The sequence below is a fragment of the Pangasianodon hypophthalmus genome, chromosome 16 (assembly GCF_027358585.1).
Source record: "Pangasianodon hypophthalmus isolate fPanHyp1 chromosome 16, fPanHyp1.pri, whole genome shotgun sequence".
Lineage (NCBI taxonomy): Eukaryota > Metazoa > Chordata > Actinopteri > Siluriformes > Pangasiidae > Pangasianodon > Pangasianodon hypophthalmus.
The window spans coordinates 17,026,750-17,044,865 of record NC_069725.1 but is presented as its reverse complement, the minus strand read 5'-3'; the positions used below and the strand labels follow the sequence as shown (position 1 = coordinate 17,044,865).

The 18,116-nt window shown below is 38.5% G+C and overlaps 1 protein-coding gene across 7 annotated transcripts in view; it reads right to left on the bottom strand.

Annotated features, from left to right (window-relative positions):
* Positions 1–4,625: 4,625 nt before the first annotated feature.
* Positions 4,626–18,116, bottom strand: part of pou6f1 (POU class 6 homeobox 1) — a 40,073-nt gene continuing 26,582 nt past the window's right edge. For 6 of the 7 annotated variants that reach the window (XM_026920395.3, XM_053240727.1, XM_053240726.1 and 3 more), the window contains 6 exons: positions 9,779–9,990; positions 9,431–9,553; positions 8,901–9,140; positions 8,650–8,776; positions 5,610–5,778; positions 4,626–5,489 (listed from right to left, as the gene is read on the bottom strand). In XM_026920395.3, coding sequence (XP_026776196.1) covers positions 5,144–5,489; positions 5,610–5,778; positions 8,650–8,776; positions 8,901–9,140; positions 9,431–9,553; positions 9,779–9,990 — 1,217 coding nt within the window. In that variant the 3' untranslated portion in view covers positions 4,626–5,143. Of the gene's footprint in view, positions 5,524–5,609; positions 5,779–8,649; positions 8,777–8,900; positions 9,141–9,430; positions 9,554–9,778; positions 9,991–18,116 lie in introns of all 7 variants that reach the window. The other variant, XM_034311789.2, reaches the window with a different exon arrangement.

Sequence of the window (18,116 nt, the reverse complement as noted above, 5' to 3'; positions counted from 1 at the left end):
TTTGTTTTTTTTTAATTAATAAGGTCATCATCAAAAATCCTTATACAGATTAGCACATAGATGCAGCATGCCAAATTTCAACTCAGTCTGCCTTACGGTATCTTCAGAAGCAGCTATTTGAACGTAAACTCCATCCCCTAGCGATGACCACACCCCAACCTTTGCAGACATCTTTAGAACCTACTGAGCAAACTATTTCCAGTTTGTTGAAACCCATATGACCAATCATGAATTACAGCTATTTGAGTAAATAACTGATTGACATATGGTGGCCATATTGTTTAGAAATGTCAACATGTTTTTGATAATTATTGAGATTCACACAGTCCTAAGTAGTTAGCATTTTCTGAAGGTTGGCCAAAAATCCTAGTTTGCAATAGTAGGTTTTGCATATTATGCAAATTATCTTAAATTTAAGTGGGCAGAGCCAAATGTTCCAAAAGGCAATTTTGTAGTGTTTGTGCAAAGAAAATATGCTGAACAACTTTCACTCTACACACTGTACACACTTATTTTTCAAGAGATATGCTTGCTTTTGTGTGCACAAACACGAATAGAATGTTATCAAAAGAATGCTTATATTCCAAACGGTTTGCCTGTAATGTGCCAGCAAATCTGATGGCAAATCCACCAAACAGGAAGTGAGGCTGTATCTCAGTAAAGACCTTGCACACTGACATAAATTTTGGTAGGCATCTTCGGGACCATCCCCTGAGGCTATACAACAAATTTTGTGACAGTGCCACTTAGCAATGCCACCCTGATGCCCATTTATTCATCTAACCACTCTCCATGGTCAAAACATACACATCATGAATGAAAGTACAAATCACTCTTGAATCCCTTTGCATAAATTATTATTATTATTATTGTTATTATTATTATTATTATTATTTTATTATTATTATTATTTCATATTGCCATGCTATTATTTCATAAAACATAATTTAAAAACATCTATTTATAAAACAAAAATCCATGATTAAGTAGAATTCATTTTCTAAAACATGCTATAACTGCACTATTAAAAAAATTATGAACCATACTCTTCATTCTCAAAACTAATCATTAAGGTTCTAACAAAAATATTTATGATTGAATATCCTGCTGCTGGAAGGTTTGTTTCCCCTTTATAATTTTCTGTATTTCTGCATAACTTTCACCTGAAATGTGATCAGCCCTTCATCTAAGTCCTAAAACTAGATAAAGAGAACCCAATTAAACAAATGATGCAAAAAAAAAAACATTATAGTTTTTACATTGATTTGTTGAGCAAAATTATTCAACATTAAATAATTTTGTCTGAAAATTATGTGAACCTTTGTTTTCAGTAAATGGTGTGACCCCTTGAGCAACAATAACCTCCACCAAATGTTTGCTGTAACTGTTGATCAATCCTGCACAACAGGCTGGGGGAATTTTGGCCTATTCCTCCTTATAAAACTGTTTCAAATCAGTGATGTTGGTGGGCTTTCCTGCATGAACTACACTTTCCACTAGAACTTTTCACAAGATTTCTATTGGGTTAAGGTCTGGACTTTGACTTGGCCATTCCAAAATGTTAAATTTCTTCTGCTTTAACCATTTATTTGTAAACTTACTTGTGTGCTTAGGGTCATTGTCTTGCCCTATGTCCCAGACCGATACCCTGACATTCTCCTTTAGAATTTGCTGGTACAATCCAGAATTCATAGGTCCATCAGTAATGGCAAGCAATCCTGGACCAGAGGCAGCAAAGTAGCCCCAAAAATTGATACTGCCAGCCACATGCTTCATGGCTGGGATGTGGTTCTTATGTTGGAAAGCAGTGTTTGGTTTTTGCCAAACAGAAAGCTTTTCTTTTAAACCAAAAAGTTATATTTTTAATTCATCTCACAGAACATTCTTCCAACAGGCTTCTGACTTGTGGTCTTGAGCAAACTTCAGACGGGCAGCAGTGATCTTTTTGGAGATTAGTGGCTTCCTCCTTGCTGTCCTACCATGTAAACCGTTCTTGTTCAGTGTTTGCCTGATGGTGGGCTCATGAACATTGACATTACTCAATGCAAGAGTGGCCTGTAGGTCCTTACCCTTGGGTTCTTTGTGTCTTCTTGGAATATTAGTTGCTGGACAACCACTCCTTGGGAGAGAAATAATGGTGCTGAATTTCATCCATTGGTATATCATCTGCCTCACAGTGGACTGGTGGAGGCCAAACTCTTTAGAATTGTTTTTCGGAGGTCCTCAGAAATCTCCTTTGATCAAGGCATGGCACACTTCCATAAACCTTTGTGGTGAAGACCAGACTTTGATAGTGAAGCCCCAGATTTATGTTCCTGAAACATGGGAGGGCCTGCTAAACTCATGCCTGATGGCCAGCCCCTTGACTGAAACACCTGACTTCAATTATCCCTTTAAATTAACTTGTACTCCTAGAGGTTCACATAAGTTTTCCTACAAACATATTTTGCATTGTATAATTTTGCCCAATAAATAAGTGTAAAAACTATAATGTTTCTCTAGTTTTAGGACTCAGATGAAGATCACAATACAGAAAATTGTAAAATTGTAAAGGGTTTCACAAAGTTTCTTTGCAGCACTGTGTGCCATCTTAAATGTACAAATACAGAGAGAGAGAGAGAGAGAGAGAGAGAGAGAATTAAACAGTAAATGAACCAAGGTTTTTGAAATAAAATGATTAAATATATGTGAATGGAGTGAATATCTCTTCTGCCATGTAAAACTGAAATCTAAATAAAAGCCATTCAGTCAGGAGGGCATTTGGGATGCCCTGTCCTATATCATTCCCACTGTATGTCTACCTGAGGTAGACGTTTGCATTACAAAGAGCATTTCCTTTAATACACAAAATTACCCATCAGCAAGATTACGACATTTCTATAAAGTAACAGTAAATGTAGTTTGTCCTAGGTTTTTCAGTGAAAAGCTAAATATTTTTTACTTCTTAAATTCTGTATTTAAATGAATAGACATCAGTATGCATCAACATCTCGCCTATACTCAACTCCAAAATAGACAGGAAAGCCCATAGTACTATGACTGTCCAGTGTTTCTTATACATAAGGGTGGATATAAAAAGTCTACACTCCCCTGTTAAAATGGCAGGTTTTTGTGATGTAAAAAATGAAACCAAGATAAATCATGTCACAACGTTTTCCACCCTCAATGTGAAATTATGATGTATAAAAATTAAGTGAAAAACAATCAGAAACATTTTAGGAAAAAATAGGAAAAATAAAAAAGTTACAATAACCCTGTTGCCTAAGTATGCACACCCTTTTATAATTGGGGATATGACTGTGTTCAGAATGAACCAACCACATTGAATTTCATGTTCAAAAGTAATTATCATACAGCTGTCATCAATGAAATTATTCTGATTAACCCCAAATAAATACCAGCTGTTTCTGTAGGATTTTCTTCACATCTACTTGGTTTTATCTGACTGCTGAAGCCATGATCTGAAAAGAGCATGTACAGGGTCCCACTGTCAAAAGGTATCAATCAGAAGAGAGGTAAAAAAAAAAAGTTTCCAAAACCTTAGATGTACCATGGAACATGTACCAAGAACAGGACGTCCCTCCAAAATTTACAAAAGGACAAGACAAATACTTAACCGGGAGGCTGCCAAGAGACCTACAGCAACATTAAATGAGCTGCAGGAATATCTGACAAGTAACTGATTACTCTCTGCATGTGACAACAATCTCTCATATTCTTCACATGTCTGGGCTATGGGGTAGGGTGGCTAGACAGAAGTGGCTAGAAAGTGTGTTATGGTCTGATGAGACCAATTCCAAAAGGTATGTTTGGTGCAAAAAAAAAAAAAAAGCACACATTACCAAAAGAATATCATACCCACAGTGAAGAATGGTTGTGGCAGCATCATGCTTTAGGGCTGCTTTTCTTGAGCCAGAACTGGGGCTTTTATCATGTTGGAGGGAATCATGAATAGTTACAAATACCAGTCAATTTTAGTGCAAAACCTTCAGGTGTCTGCTAGTAAGCTGAAGATGAAAAGGAATTTCCCCTTTTAGCACGACATTGACCCAAAACATACATCCAAATCAACAAAGGAATGGCTTAACCTAAAGAGGATCAATGTTTTTGAATGGCCTAGCCAGAGCCCAGACCTGAATCCAACTAAAAATCTGTGGGGTGACCTGAAGCAGGCTGTGCACAGGAGATGCCCTCACGATTTGATGGCTCTAGAATGTTTTTGCAAGAAAGAGTGAGAAAATATTGCCAAGTCAAGATGTGCCATGCTGATAGTCTCTTAGCCAAAAAGACTGAGTGGTGTAATAAAATCAAAAGGTGCTTCAACAACGTATTAGTTTAGGGGTGTGCACACTTATGCAACAAGGTTATTGTAACTTTTTTATTTTTCCTATTTCCCTAAAATGTTTCTGATTGTTTTTCGCTTAATTTTTATACATTGTAATTTTACAAAGAGTGGAAAAAGTTCTGACGTAACTTATCTTGGTTTCATTTTTTTTACATCACAAAAACCTGAATTTTTTTAGGGTGTGTAGACTTTTTATATCCATTGTACTGTAGAAAAACAGGGGACAGGCAGAATTTCCAACAAGAGGCTGGCTATAGAAGACCAGAAAGACACAAAAAGCTAAAACAAAGCATTTAATGTTACAGCCCCAACAAACTTAAATGTTTCTGGAAGTCAAATTTTTCTAGATGTCAGATAGACTCCTGGGCATACATAATCCACTAGAATCTTAGCTGCAAATTCTATGGCACAAGAAATCAAATGTGTAAGAAGTAACATCAAATAGGCTCACACACTGAAAAAGCAAATAGAGTATTTTTTAGGAGATTTTGCCACTACTACTATTTAATGTTAACTGACAATCTGTATAATTTATTAGTTCTTAATTTACTGTGTTGTTGTTTCAACAGTAAGTTCACATGCAGATTTAACAAAAACATTATGACACAACCGATCATGATTTTTGCCACACTGACCATTTGTGCAATACCAATGCTTTTAATGTGAAAACCCACCAAGAGGCTCCTCACAAAACATTCAAGTCACAAACTTTAACAAACTTTAACATGTCACGGTACAAAAGAACAATTCATATCCATGCATATATCTCATTGTCTTTCCAGGCTTGTATTGTACACTCTACTGCACTTGGAACACATTGATCTTGCTGGTATTCTTCAGTGTCTGTCTGCGGTTACAAAACCAAACTCGAACAACCTCCCTGTCATAATTCAGTTCCTTGGCGATTTCTGTGATCTCCTGCCCAGTTGGAAGTGCATTTTTCTCAAAATAGCTGTTCAGGACCTCGATGGCTTGTGGTGTGAAACTGGTGCGGCGTTTGCGTTTCTTGGACGGCTCACCTCCCACAAATTCCATTAGATTTTGCTGGCCCTTCTGGTTCCAGAGCTCCGCTTCAGCAAGCCAACGCTCTAGAACCGGTTTTAGCTTTTGGGCACTCTTAGGGGTTATATCAAGCTTCTCAAACCTGAAATGGGTCAGATCTTAAGATGCTTCAGGGCCTAGATGTCCAGAGGTATCATGTATAATTAATACAGTGAGATAAATAGAGTGAGAGGGAGAAAAAAAGCAAGATAAACAAGCTGACCTGCAGATTGCAGACTGGCTGTAAGCTGGTCCCTCAGTAGCTGTAAGAGCTTGACCCACTTGTGTTTGCGTCAGCCCCAATGAAAGCCGTCGAATCTTAAAGTTTTTGGCAAATTCACGGATCTCCTCCAGATTAATGCCTTCTTCTTCAGTCACCCCAGACTGTGGCTCTAAATATAACAGAGTGGAAAGTTTTCAACCCCCATAATTTATGTCTAGTGGCACACAAAACAAACCCTGCAGCAGTATTTAAACAGTCAGCATAAACACCTTCAGTTAATGCATGTTAATAATCATAATATGATCTTGGTTATCTCTCTATGCATACAGCTCTTAAATATTCCCAAAAACTATCCCACAATAAAGAATGTATACAATGGATATCAAAATCAAGATTAAATGTCAAGATCATTAATAAGATAACATTTAAAAAAAATGATGTGACTGCTGATAGAAGTAGCAGGATGAATTCTGAAGTGTATAGAGCTATACATTCTGCTCAGATTCAGTCAAATCCTGCAAAACTGATAGGGCAGCACTTCACAATGCAGATGGCACTTGGTGATGTCCATGGGTTCCAGACTTCAGGCAGTCATTGACTTCAAAGGAGTTCCATCCAAGTATTAAAAATAATCCTAATATTTATAATAATGCTTGTTTGTCCAATTACTTTTGAGCCTGTGAAAATGGAGGGACTCTGTAAAAAAAAATAGCTGTAATTCCTAAACGGTTAACGCAATATTTTTGTTAAACCCCTTGAATTAAAGCTGAAAGTCTACACTTCATTCACATCTTGATTTCTTCATTTCAATTCCATTGTGGTGGTGTACAGAGGTAAAATTACAAAAATTGTGTCACTGTCCAAATACTTATGTAACTAACTGTATATGTGGCACAGCACCATGGAAGGCATCTTGCTGGAAGGGTCGTAAACTTGTCACAACCTTTCTGAAGGGAGGAAGGTGCCTTTGTCTGTCATGCTCCCCCAAAAGCCAGGTGTGGCAACTCTCCTTCATGCAATGTAAATGGGTTTCTCTAAAGGCTGCTGTTTTACTAGTGATCACTAAGACTGGGAGAACTGCATGCCTTGGCAAAAAACTTGCCTTGCTTGCCTTACTGACTTCAGAGTGACCTTGGGGTTGAACCCAGGGTTCCTGCGCCATTAAATCACCTACTTTTATTTACTAATTTATTGACCTTGCAGCATCCCATTAGAGTGGTGATGGTGGTGATTCAACCTAAATCAATTGTTCATCTGGCACAGAGAACAGACACAGGGATCTTCTTTGTCTAAACAGAAACTGACCCACTGTGTGATGGACATCATCACCTTGGTTCACAAGCTACCCTACTATAACCTGCCACACTAGTTTCTACTCCTCATGGGCATACTTAAAGTCGTGCCATTCAAGGAAGCGCTGTTGCTACTTGGGCATCACCGTGCACCGTCTCTAGGTTCTACAAGGTTAACATCACCCCTCACCATTGACATGGAGTGTAGCAGTAATCTCTGACCACCTTTGCAGTCAGTGATAAGGTGGGTTAGTTCCTCATAACATTGTGGCATATATTATCCAGGTGTTATTCACTGCCCGTGGTGGTTAGGTGGGGTGAAATACAATGCAATATAATAAATATAGAAACAGATTTTAAAAAGTTTACAAAATTAAAGGAATTTCATTAAGTTACAGAAAGACTTAATATTTTAGGGGTGCAGAACTAATTAATACAGGGACTGAAGTTCTCCTACACTATATGGCTAAATGCATGTGGATACCTGACAATCACACCCATATGTGGGCCTTCCCCAAACTGTTGCCACAAAGTTGCAATCACACAATTGTCTAGAATGTCTTCATATGCTGTAGCTTTAAGATTTCCTAATACAAACCTGACAATGCCGGTGTGCACAAAGTCAGCTCCTGAAAAGGATCCAAGACATTGTTTGCCAAGCCAGGTGTGGAAGAACTTGAGTGGCCTGCACAGAGCCCTGACCTCAACCCCACTGAACACCTTCAGAATGAATTGGAATGCTAAGTGTGCGCCAGGCCTTCTCGCCTGACATCAGTGCCCGACCTCACCAATGCTCTTGTGTCTGAATAGGAAATTCCCACAGCCATGTTCCAAAATCTAGTGGACAGTCTTCCCAAAAGAAGGAAGGCTGTTATAGGAATGGAACGTTCAACAAGCACATATAGGTATGATGGTCAGGTATCCACATCGTTTGTTCATATAGTCTATCTAGGATCTAGAGTCACCTAGTTAATCATTCTGCACTAACTCTTCCTTCAACTATAGCCTTCTGCAGGCAAGATGATTAGATTATCACTTTAAGCAATGTGCAGTATCAGTTATGAGGACCTATTCATTTCAGTATCCAAAAGATAACAAATATACATTTGAATTCTACAAAAAAAAAAAAGTACTATAAACAAGAAGTTTAGTAAAGACAGTCACAGAAATCCACAAAAAATGCTAGAGTTGCACGCCCTGCTGTGATTGGCTCAGGGAACCATGCGCCTTGCTGTGATTGGCTCACTGAGCTACACACTGTGCTGTAGATGGTCTGTCCTGATTATAAAGCAGAACGGGTTTGTATATAGATAGAGATACAGCATAATGTTTTAATTGCTTCACTCACTCATTGCAGGTATGGAACAGCTGTGTTTAAAATAAAATAGCCTGTTTAAAACCTCCAAACCTTTTGTCTGTGCTTTCTTTGGCACCCTGGTAAAAGGCAAAAGGTCTATCTGGGACTATTCATTTTCCCCTCTCTCTTAACTGGAGCCCCTGTTCCAGGTGAAAAAGTAGCCCCAAGACATCTTCCCATGGTTCGGGAAGACTGAAGTTATATACTGTAGATCTAAATATAAAGCCACATTCATATTTCTTTAAAGTTGCTTCGTGACAATTTCTATTTTTTAAACTGCTATACAAATAAAATAAATTGAATTGAAATTGAAAATCTGGAATTTAAATAAAGCCATGTTTGATGTCCACTGTACACTATTCTGGTTAAAAAAGAAAGGGTGTACGCATACTGTTGACAAGTTGGCTGACTGTGGGCATTTCTGCACAGGCAACAGGAATCGATGAGGAGGTTGATTTCCCTGTGGAGGGCTGTGGGGCAATCATGACTGGAGACTGGTTTACTGTTACAATGGGAGCCTATAGTGCAGATCACAACAGCCACATTAACATAATACATACAACTCCTACATGCAACTGAATATTCTGTAAAAGAATTGTGTCCACACAAGCAGTCATTAAATAGCCATTCACTGCGCTGCACCTGTGTGTTGATCTTGGTGTGTGACAGAGTAGTTTTAGTCACGGCTGTGGAGCTGGTGGATGTAGTGAAAGCAGCAGCACCAGGGTTGCTCCCAATGGTGGCAATGATTTGGCCCTGGGAGTTCAGCAGCAGCTGAGGAGCCACAGTCGGCACCTGAAGACCCTGAGATGGTGGTGAATGTGTTGACGACACTCCTGTCAGAGATGCAGGGTTCACCAGCACAGGCAACGTGCCTATCATCTAAAGATAAGGTAATAAACTACATAAGCAAAATCCCACTTGCTTATGGAAATTTCTTTTATTTGAATTCTTTTTATTGGAATGTACAAGAATGTAAATTGACACTGCAAATGTCATACAATGACGAGTGCAAATTGGGTACGTAATTTGTGAATTAATGAATCTGTCTTTATGAGAGAACACACTATCCTTTGAATATAAAGGATTTAAAAAGCTATTGCACTGATTCTGGTAAATCCATAACTATTACATATGCTTGAATTACTTGCAAATAATCAATGTTATCTCACCTGACCCTGTGCATTTGTGATGATCTGGCTGGTTAATCCTGCCACATTGGTGTTAGTGATGATGGGAGTTGCAGTCAGAGAACTGATGAACTGTGGCTGAGCACCCAAAGATGCAGCACTGATCTGAGATATAAATAAATAATCTATTATAATATCTATTTAATAAATGCTACACAAATTCACCATATACTGTACACCTGAACCATGGAAACTTGTTTATAACAATATCACAGCATATCAGCTTAATTACACACGAAGGAATGACTCCTTTAATCTCCCAACTGAATATATCAAAAAGTCCACTGAGTAATTGGTGTGCGATTAATTTGCACAGGGCCACTAACTCACAATAGCAGGGTTGATGGTGAGGCCTGTGGTCTGAAGTGTTGCAACTGATGCACTAGGCTCAGTGACCTTGTGCATAACTGAAGCTACAGTAGCAGTGCTGGCTGGAGCAGCCTGAGACTGCTGCACTGACTGTAGTGCAGTTGCCTGGGGCTGCAGGAGTGTCTGTGCAGGTGCCTGAAGCTGAGGCTGGACTGAGCTCAGAACAGTAGCAGCTATAGGGAGAGAAGATACAGAGGTACAGAAAATTAATGAAAAAAGCCATCAAATCAAACTGACCAGATCACTGCCTATCATTTTCCAAATACTGAACTAAGAAAGAATGAGAAGGTAAAATCTGCTTGTAGGATTTTATTTAGAATTATGGTCTCCACTGGTTCAAAGGATTATTTCCTACAGGAGCATTTTTTAACAATTATACCATTTCATATACAATCATTCTTTTAACCAGATCATGGCTGTTGTCTTACTATTCATGTTGTTTTACTAGTATGTATGTTTAATAACCACATTTCTAAATGGTCTAAAAAGTATACCAAGTTTACTTTTTTCATCTGATTAAAGCAATGTTACTTTCCAATTGCTTATCTTCTGGACCACCAGGGTGGTTCCTACAGAACTGGAGGAGTCTTCCAGTGTGCTTGTTTACTGGTCAAGTACAAATAGCAAAGTTGTCACATTATGACCTCACATGGGTCGCTGCTATTTTATGTTCATCCTCTTTCCCATTCTTCTCTTGCTGGGAGCTGAGGAAGGGGATTCACAGATGTTAAAATAGTTAAAACTATTTGGGACTTGAGGCATCTTCGACAATTACTTTCAGAGCCTTGCCCTAACTGCTACATAATTCTGATCACGTTGTGTGAAGCCTGTAGACCAGGAGTTTCCAAATTTTTTTGGGTAAAATAACCCCAATTGGACATTTGGAATTTTCTGTGACCTCAAGCCTTAACCACTCTACATTTTTTAATTCCAGATTTATAATTGTGACATTAAACAGACTGGCGAGCTTTGCTTCTCTGTAAAACTTTCTGCTGTTGTTGTGATGAGTTGCATCTCAAATCGAAAACTCTGACCTTACATTCAAAAGTATTTACTAATCTCGAATATCCAGAAGACTGGTACACAAAACAGACCTTCTGGTAGGTTTGAAGGCTACATGAGGGATTTTTAAATGTCAAACCATAATAGGAAAACTAGTTGGTGTTAGTGCTCAATAATGGTCTAGAATGGTACTTGAGCATGCAATTTGAGACAAAACACTAGTTTGTTTATTGGAGGCTGATGGACAGGGAAATGTGTTCCTTTTTTAGTGCTAAACTCCTATTCTAGTGCAGAGTGTCAGGATAGTGAAAAAGAATAAAATAGCATGTACACTCTTCATTTAAATGTGGCTTGAATGAACATGAATCCCAGTGATTAAATAATAGCACACAAATCCATTTTCATAGTTAGGGCAATACTTCTAATATTAATTTCTAAAATGAACAAAGCAAAAGAGGAGATTGTGAACGGAACAACCCCACTTGAGGTCATGACCCTGAGTTTGGGAAACCCTGTTGTAGGCTATGGGAATAACTGCTGATTATACAATACCTTTCTCTGTCACAGCACTGTTGCAATAGTGACTGAAGCAAATAAAACACATGGTTACTGAGCCCTCTAAAAAGGAAAGGTTAAGCCTTTTTTGCTGTGTTCTTGCAGCAAAAGAGAATGGGAGCACCACTGCTGCATTCGAACTAAGAGCAGAAGATCAAAATTCAAGAGCTGTTACCAACAATACAACAAAAGAATAAAGCACAGAGCTTAAATGAGTTGAGTACAGTTGCCACTCATATAGAGCCACATTTGGCATTCAGTTAAGCTTGCATAAGAGTTAATTATGAAATTGCATGCATCAGTATTTAGACCTTGGAACTAACTCCAGATTCATGCACTACACAGTTGTGTGGAGCCTATCCCAGAGGACTCAGGCGGAGGTGGGAATCAAGCCCTCAACCCTGGAGGTGTGAGACAACAGTGCTAACCACTAAGCCACCATGCCACCGGTGATCACATTAAATTACCAAAAATATTTGTATTATTTTAATACTTTCTACAAATCAAAGTGACAAATTAAAAACATAATGCATAGCTTATGGTCCGTACACACATTATGATTTCACTATCTCAATTTAGTATATCATGGCCACATAAAATCATGCACACAATTAATTCTCACCAAATTATATACAGCCCCAAAAGACTTTTGTGTTTGAGGTCAAAAGATGAATATCAGAAAATAGAGCAGAATTTCAGCTCGGAACATGGCACATGGCACCTTTTGTTTGAATCCACCCATTTTTCAAGTGATCAAAAATATTGGAACATGTGACTGACTGGTGTTTCTTGTTGCCCAGGTGTGCCCTGTTAGATTGATTGTTTAAACAATTCATAGCCAATACAACAATGGAATGCTGTGGATTGTCCTGTGGAATGTTTGGAATGTCCGGAAAAAGAAGGAAACCAATGCTGTACTAACAACCAGACATCCAACAGGTCGAAACTGCAATTGATGACAAAAGTGAGAGCTGTGAAGAAAACCCAAAAACATTAGATAAAAAATATTAGAAAAAACATTAGATCTCTTGCGTCTAAAGCACTTATTGTTAATGAAACTATTACTGATCAGGAATTTAATGTACTATGTTTAACAGAAATGTGGATTAAACCAAATGAGTATGTAGCATTAAATGAAGCTAGTCCTCCTGGATATAGTTATATCCATCAGCCTCGTCTAGCTGGCAGATGAGGAGATGTTGCAGTAATTTATAATGATAATTTAGGCATCACATGAAAACATAGTCAGAAATTCAAAGCATTTAAAGTTCTTTACACCAACATAACATACGTAGCCACAAAAAATAAGTCTACCCAGTCGATTCCGCTAATTATTATTTACAAACCCCCAGGGCCATACTCTGAGTTCCTTCGTGAATTTACGGATTTCACCTCTAACCTGACTGTTTCTTTAGACAAAGTATTAATTGTTGGAGACTTTAATATTCATTTTGATAATCCAGAAGACCCTCTGAGAACAGTGGTTGTGTCCATTCTAGATTCACTTGTGGTTAAAAAGAACGTAATAGGACCCACTCACAGAGGTGGTCACACTCGATATAATACTAACACTCAGATTAAATATAGAAAATATAGTCGTATTTCCGCAGTCTGAAGCTATCTCAGATCATTATCTCATCTCATTTAAAACGTATCTTAATCATAATATATGCACTTTGCCACGCTACCAAGTCAAACATTCACGTCAGCTACTGCACAGAGTTTTATTAATAATCTCCCTGAGTTACCAACCATGATTTGATCACCGTCTGATCCCGAAACACTTGAGCAGGCAACTGAATGCTTAGAATCAACGTTCCACTACACGCTAGATAAGGTAGCTCCACTTAAAAGAAAAATAATTAGAGAGAAAAAGCTAGCACCCTGGTATAATGATCACATACGCACCTTAAAACAGACCACTCAAAAATTAAAATGTAAATGGCATCAAACAAAATTTAAACAGCATGGAAGGAAAGCCTCCTGAGCTATAGAAACGCTCTTAGTGCTGCTAGATTAGTGTATCTCTCCACCCTAATTGAAGATAGCAAAAATGTTCCTAGATTCTTATTTAATACTGTAGCAAAATTAACTAGAAATAAGACCAAACAGAAACATGCACACAATCATTATATAGCAGTGATGACTTAATGAATTTTTTCAGTGGCAAAATTGAAAATATCAGGCCAAAAATTTAGACTATTAATTTAAATCAGACAGTTTTATAACTAACCCAGAAGATAATAATACAACAATATCAGATCAGAGATTAGAATGTTTTACTCCCCTTCAAAAGACCAAACAAATTTCACTAATTTTTTCATCATCAGCTTGTATACTAGATCCCCTACCTACGTGTTTCTTCAAACAGATAATTACAGAAGCAATTCAACCTCTTCTAAAAATAATCAAATCTTCCCTTAGCACTGGCTGTGTACAACTAGCAGTTATCAAACCCCTGAATTAAAAAAACCTGACCTCAACCCCTGTCTATTGTCCTATAGGCCAATAGCAAACCTCTCCTCCAAGATCCTAGAAATGGTTGTAGCACAGCAGTTATGCTTATTACTACACAGGAATAACATTCATGAAATGTATCAGTCATGAAATGTATCATCACTCTATGTAAATGTATTTGCATGTTTCAGCAAAGCCAGATGACAGACACTAGCTTAATAAAGTTGAGAAATGTCTAAAGGACAAGACAGAAGTACTTGTAATAGGACCACATGTGGCTAGAAGTAAGCTTTCTGATTACATAGTAACTCTGGATGGCCTTTCTGTTTCATCATGTGCAGCAATAAAACACCTTGGTGTGATTATTGACTCCAGTATTTAATTTGAAGCTCATGTAGATACTATTACTAGGATAGTCTTTTTTCAGCTCAGAAATATTGCTAAGATAAGAAATCTTCATCTGTCACTACACAATGCAGAAAAATTAGCTCATGCTTTTGTTACCTCTAGGTTTATTGTAATGCCTTATGGATTATTGTAATGCCTTATTGTCTGGATGTTCCAGAAGGTGCATAAACAAGCTCCAGTTAGTCCAGAATGCAGCTGTGAGAGTCCTTACTAGAAGCAGAAAATATGACCACATCACCCCAATTCTATCCACACCGCATTGGCTCCCAAACAAATTTCGCATTGATTATAAAATACTACTTATTGATCTATAAAACACTGAATGGTTTCATGCCTCAGTACCTGAGTGAACTTTTGGTCTTTTATGATACAACTTGGCTACTTCGATCAAAAGGTGCAGGCTATTTATTGTTACCTCAAATAGTGAAGGTAGAGGGTAGAGCTTTCTCTTACAAAGCCCCACGGTTACGGAACAGCCTTCCAATTAGTGTTCAGGGCTCAGACACAGTCTCAATGTTTAAGTCTAGGCTGAAAACATATTTGTTCAGTCAAGACTTTTGTGAATAGTTTTTTTCATAGGTAAAGGAGCAGATCTGGAGGGTTCAGAGGCACAGAGTGTTGTGGTGAACTAGGATGTTTGGATGCTGTTGGCCCCCCCCACTCAGGTTCATTCAGGTTTGTTGATGGTGGAGTTATGTCTCAGGGTGCCCTCATGTCTGTGTCATGTTCTGGCTCTCCCTTTTAGTTATGCTGTCATAGCTAATCTTGCCAGAGTCCCTGCTTGCACTCTGCAAGCAAAGTACTTTTTCCTTAACCATTATGGTACAAAAAGCATACCTAACAATCTCTCCCTCTCTGTCTCTCTCTCTATCGTGCTACACATGCTACTCCTGAGATACCAGTGATCCTGACCCCTTCTGCTCTGGTTCATATGGCCGTTGTACTGTGATGGCTTGTGACTGTGATTGCTGTGGTGGCGTTGGGGCTGTGGTTGCCATGAGCAGTTTTGCACTCAGGTCTCCATCAGTGGACAGTGGATAGGTTCAACAAAACAGACTTCATTTGAAAACTGTAATGAATTTCCTGGTTACACAATTGCACTATTTATCCATGTAGTTCACAGTTATAGAAAGGATTTATTTACAATTGTACTACCCTTTGTCACATCGAATGGGGATGGGTTCCCTTTTGAGTCTGGTTCCTCTCAAGGTTTCTTCCTCATATCGTCTCAGGCAGTTTTTCCTTGCCACCATCACCTCTGGCTTGCTCATTAGGAATAAATTTATACATTTACAATTTATATCTTGAATGTACTTACAGTAGTGTGAAAAAGTGTTGGCCCCCTTCCTGATTTCCAATCTTTTTGCATGTTTGTCACACTTTAATGTTTCAGATCATCAAACAAATTTAAATATTAGTCAAAGATAACATGAGTAAACACAAAACACAGTTTTTAAATTAAGGTTTTTATTATTAAGGGAAAACAAAATCCAAACCTACATGGCCCCCAGTGTGAGAAAGTGTTTGCCCCCTTAACCTAATAACTGGTTGGGCCACCCTTAGCAGCAACTACTGCAATCAAGCGTTTGGATAACTTGCAATGAGTCTGTTACAGCGCTGTGGAGGAATTTTGGTCCACTCATCTTTGCAGAATTGTTGTAATTCAGCCACATTGGAGGGTTTTCGAGCATGATCCGCCTTTTTAAGCTCATGCCACAGCATCTCAATAGGATTCAGGTCAGGACTTTGACTAGGCCACTCCAAAGTCTTCATTTTGTTTTTCTTCAGCCATTCAGAGGTGGACTTGCTGGTGTGTTTTGGATCATTGTCCTGCTGCAGAACCCAAGTTCACTTCAGCTTGAGGTCACGAACAGATGGCCGGACATTCTCCTTCAGGATTTTTTGGTAGACAGCAGAATTCATGGTTCCATTTATCACAGCAAGTCTTCCAGGTCCTGAAGCAGCAAAACAGCCCCAGACCATCACACTACCACCACCATATTTTACTGTTGGTATGATGTTCTTTTTCTGAAATGCGGTGTTACTTTTACACCAGATGTAATGGGACACACACCTTCCAAAATGTTCAACTTTTGTCTCATCAGTCCACAGAGTATTTTCCCAAAAGTCTTGGGGATCATCAAGATGTTTTCTGGCAAAACTGAGATGAGCCTTTATGTTCTTTTTGCTCAGCAGCGGTTTTCGTCTTGGAACTCTGCCATGCAGACCATTTTTGTCCAGGCTCTTTCTTATGGTGGTGTCATGAACACTGACCTTAACTGAGGCAAGTGAGGCCTGCAGTTCTTTGGATGTTGTTGTGGGGTCTTTTGTGACCTCTTGGATGAGTCGTCGCTGTGCTCTTGGGGTAATTTTGGTCGGCCGGCCACTCCTGGGAATGTTCTCCACTGTTCCATGTTTTTGCCATTTGTGGATAATGGCTCTCACTGTGGTTCGCTGGAGTCCCAAAGCTTTAGAAATGGCTTTATAACCTTTTCCAGACTGATAGATCTCAATTACTTTCTTTCTCATTTGTTTCTGAATTTCTTTGGATCTCGGCATGATGTCTAGCTTTTGAGGATCTTTTGGTCTACTTCACTTTGTCAGGCAGGTCCTATTTAAGTGATTTCTTGATTGCAAACAGGTGCGGCAGTAATCAGGCCTGAGTGTGGCTAGAGAAATTGAACTCAGGTGTGATAAACCACAGTTATGTTTTAACAGGTGGGGCAAACACTTTTTCACACAGGGCCATGTAGTTTTGGATTTTGTTTTCCCTTAATAATAAAAACTTTCATTTAAAAACTGTGTTTTGTGTTTACTCATGTTATTTTTGACTAATATTTAAATTTGTTTGATGATCTGAAACATTAAAGTGTGACAAACATGCAAAAAGATTGGAAATCAGGAAGGGGGCCAACACTTTTTTCACACCACTGTATTTTTGTAAAGCTGCTTTGTGACAATGTCCATTGTTAAATGCACTAAACAGTCACAATCTGCCATTTGAAGAATCCAACAAACAACTAGGCCAGATTGGAAATTGCTAATTAATACAGGGATGAGCCACAAAAGTTTTAAACAGAGTTTTATGGTCTGAGGACACACAGATTAACCTCTACCAAAGTGATGAAAAAGCCAAAGTGTGGAGAGAGAAAGGATCTGCTCGTCATACAAAACATACGAGCTCATTGTTCAAGCACAGTGGATGCAGTGTCATGGCTTGGGCTTGCATAGCTGTTTCTAGAATGGGCTCACTAATTTTTACTGATGATGTTTATGATTTATGATGGTAGCAGCAGGATGAATTCAGAAGGCTACAGAAACATTCCGTCTATTTACAGAAAAAATGCATCCAATCTAATTGGGAGGAACTTCATCATGCAGCAAGCCCCAAAACACACTGCCAAAACAACAAAGGACATCAGGGAACAACAGTGGAAGGTTTTAGACTAGCCAAGTCAATCACCAGATCTTAACCCAACTGAGCATGCATTTCCACCTTCTGAAGTGTCAACCTCCAAAACAAACAAAAGAAAGAAGCTGCAGTACAAGCCTAGAAAGGCATGACAAGAAAAGAATGCAATAGTTTGGTGATTATTGGCAGTTATTTAATATTACATATCTAGATGTAAATGTCAGGACATGATGTCTGAAATTCTGATCTATCGTCTCATATTCATCTTTTGATCTCAAACCGAAATGTCTTCAGTGTATAGCATAAACATAAGAATTCGCCTTGCTGTTTCAATACCTTCAGAGGGAACTGTATAAATAAATAAACATTTATTAATTTTTCATTGCCTGTCCAGTCACTGGCTGAACTCTCAACAGTAGATACACCCTTTTTTTGCTTTCTGGCTCTGGACTTAGTTCGTCATGG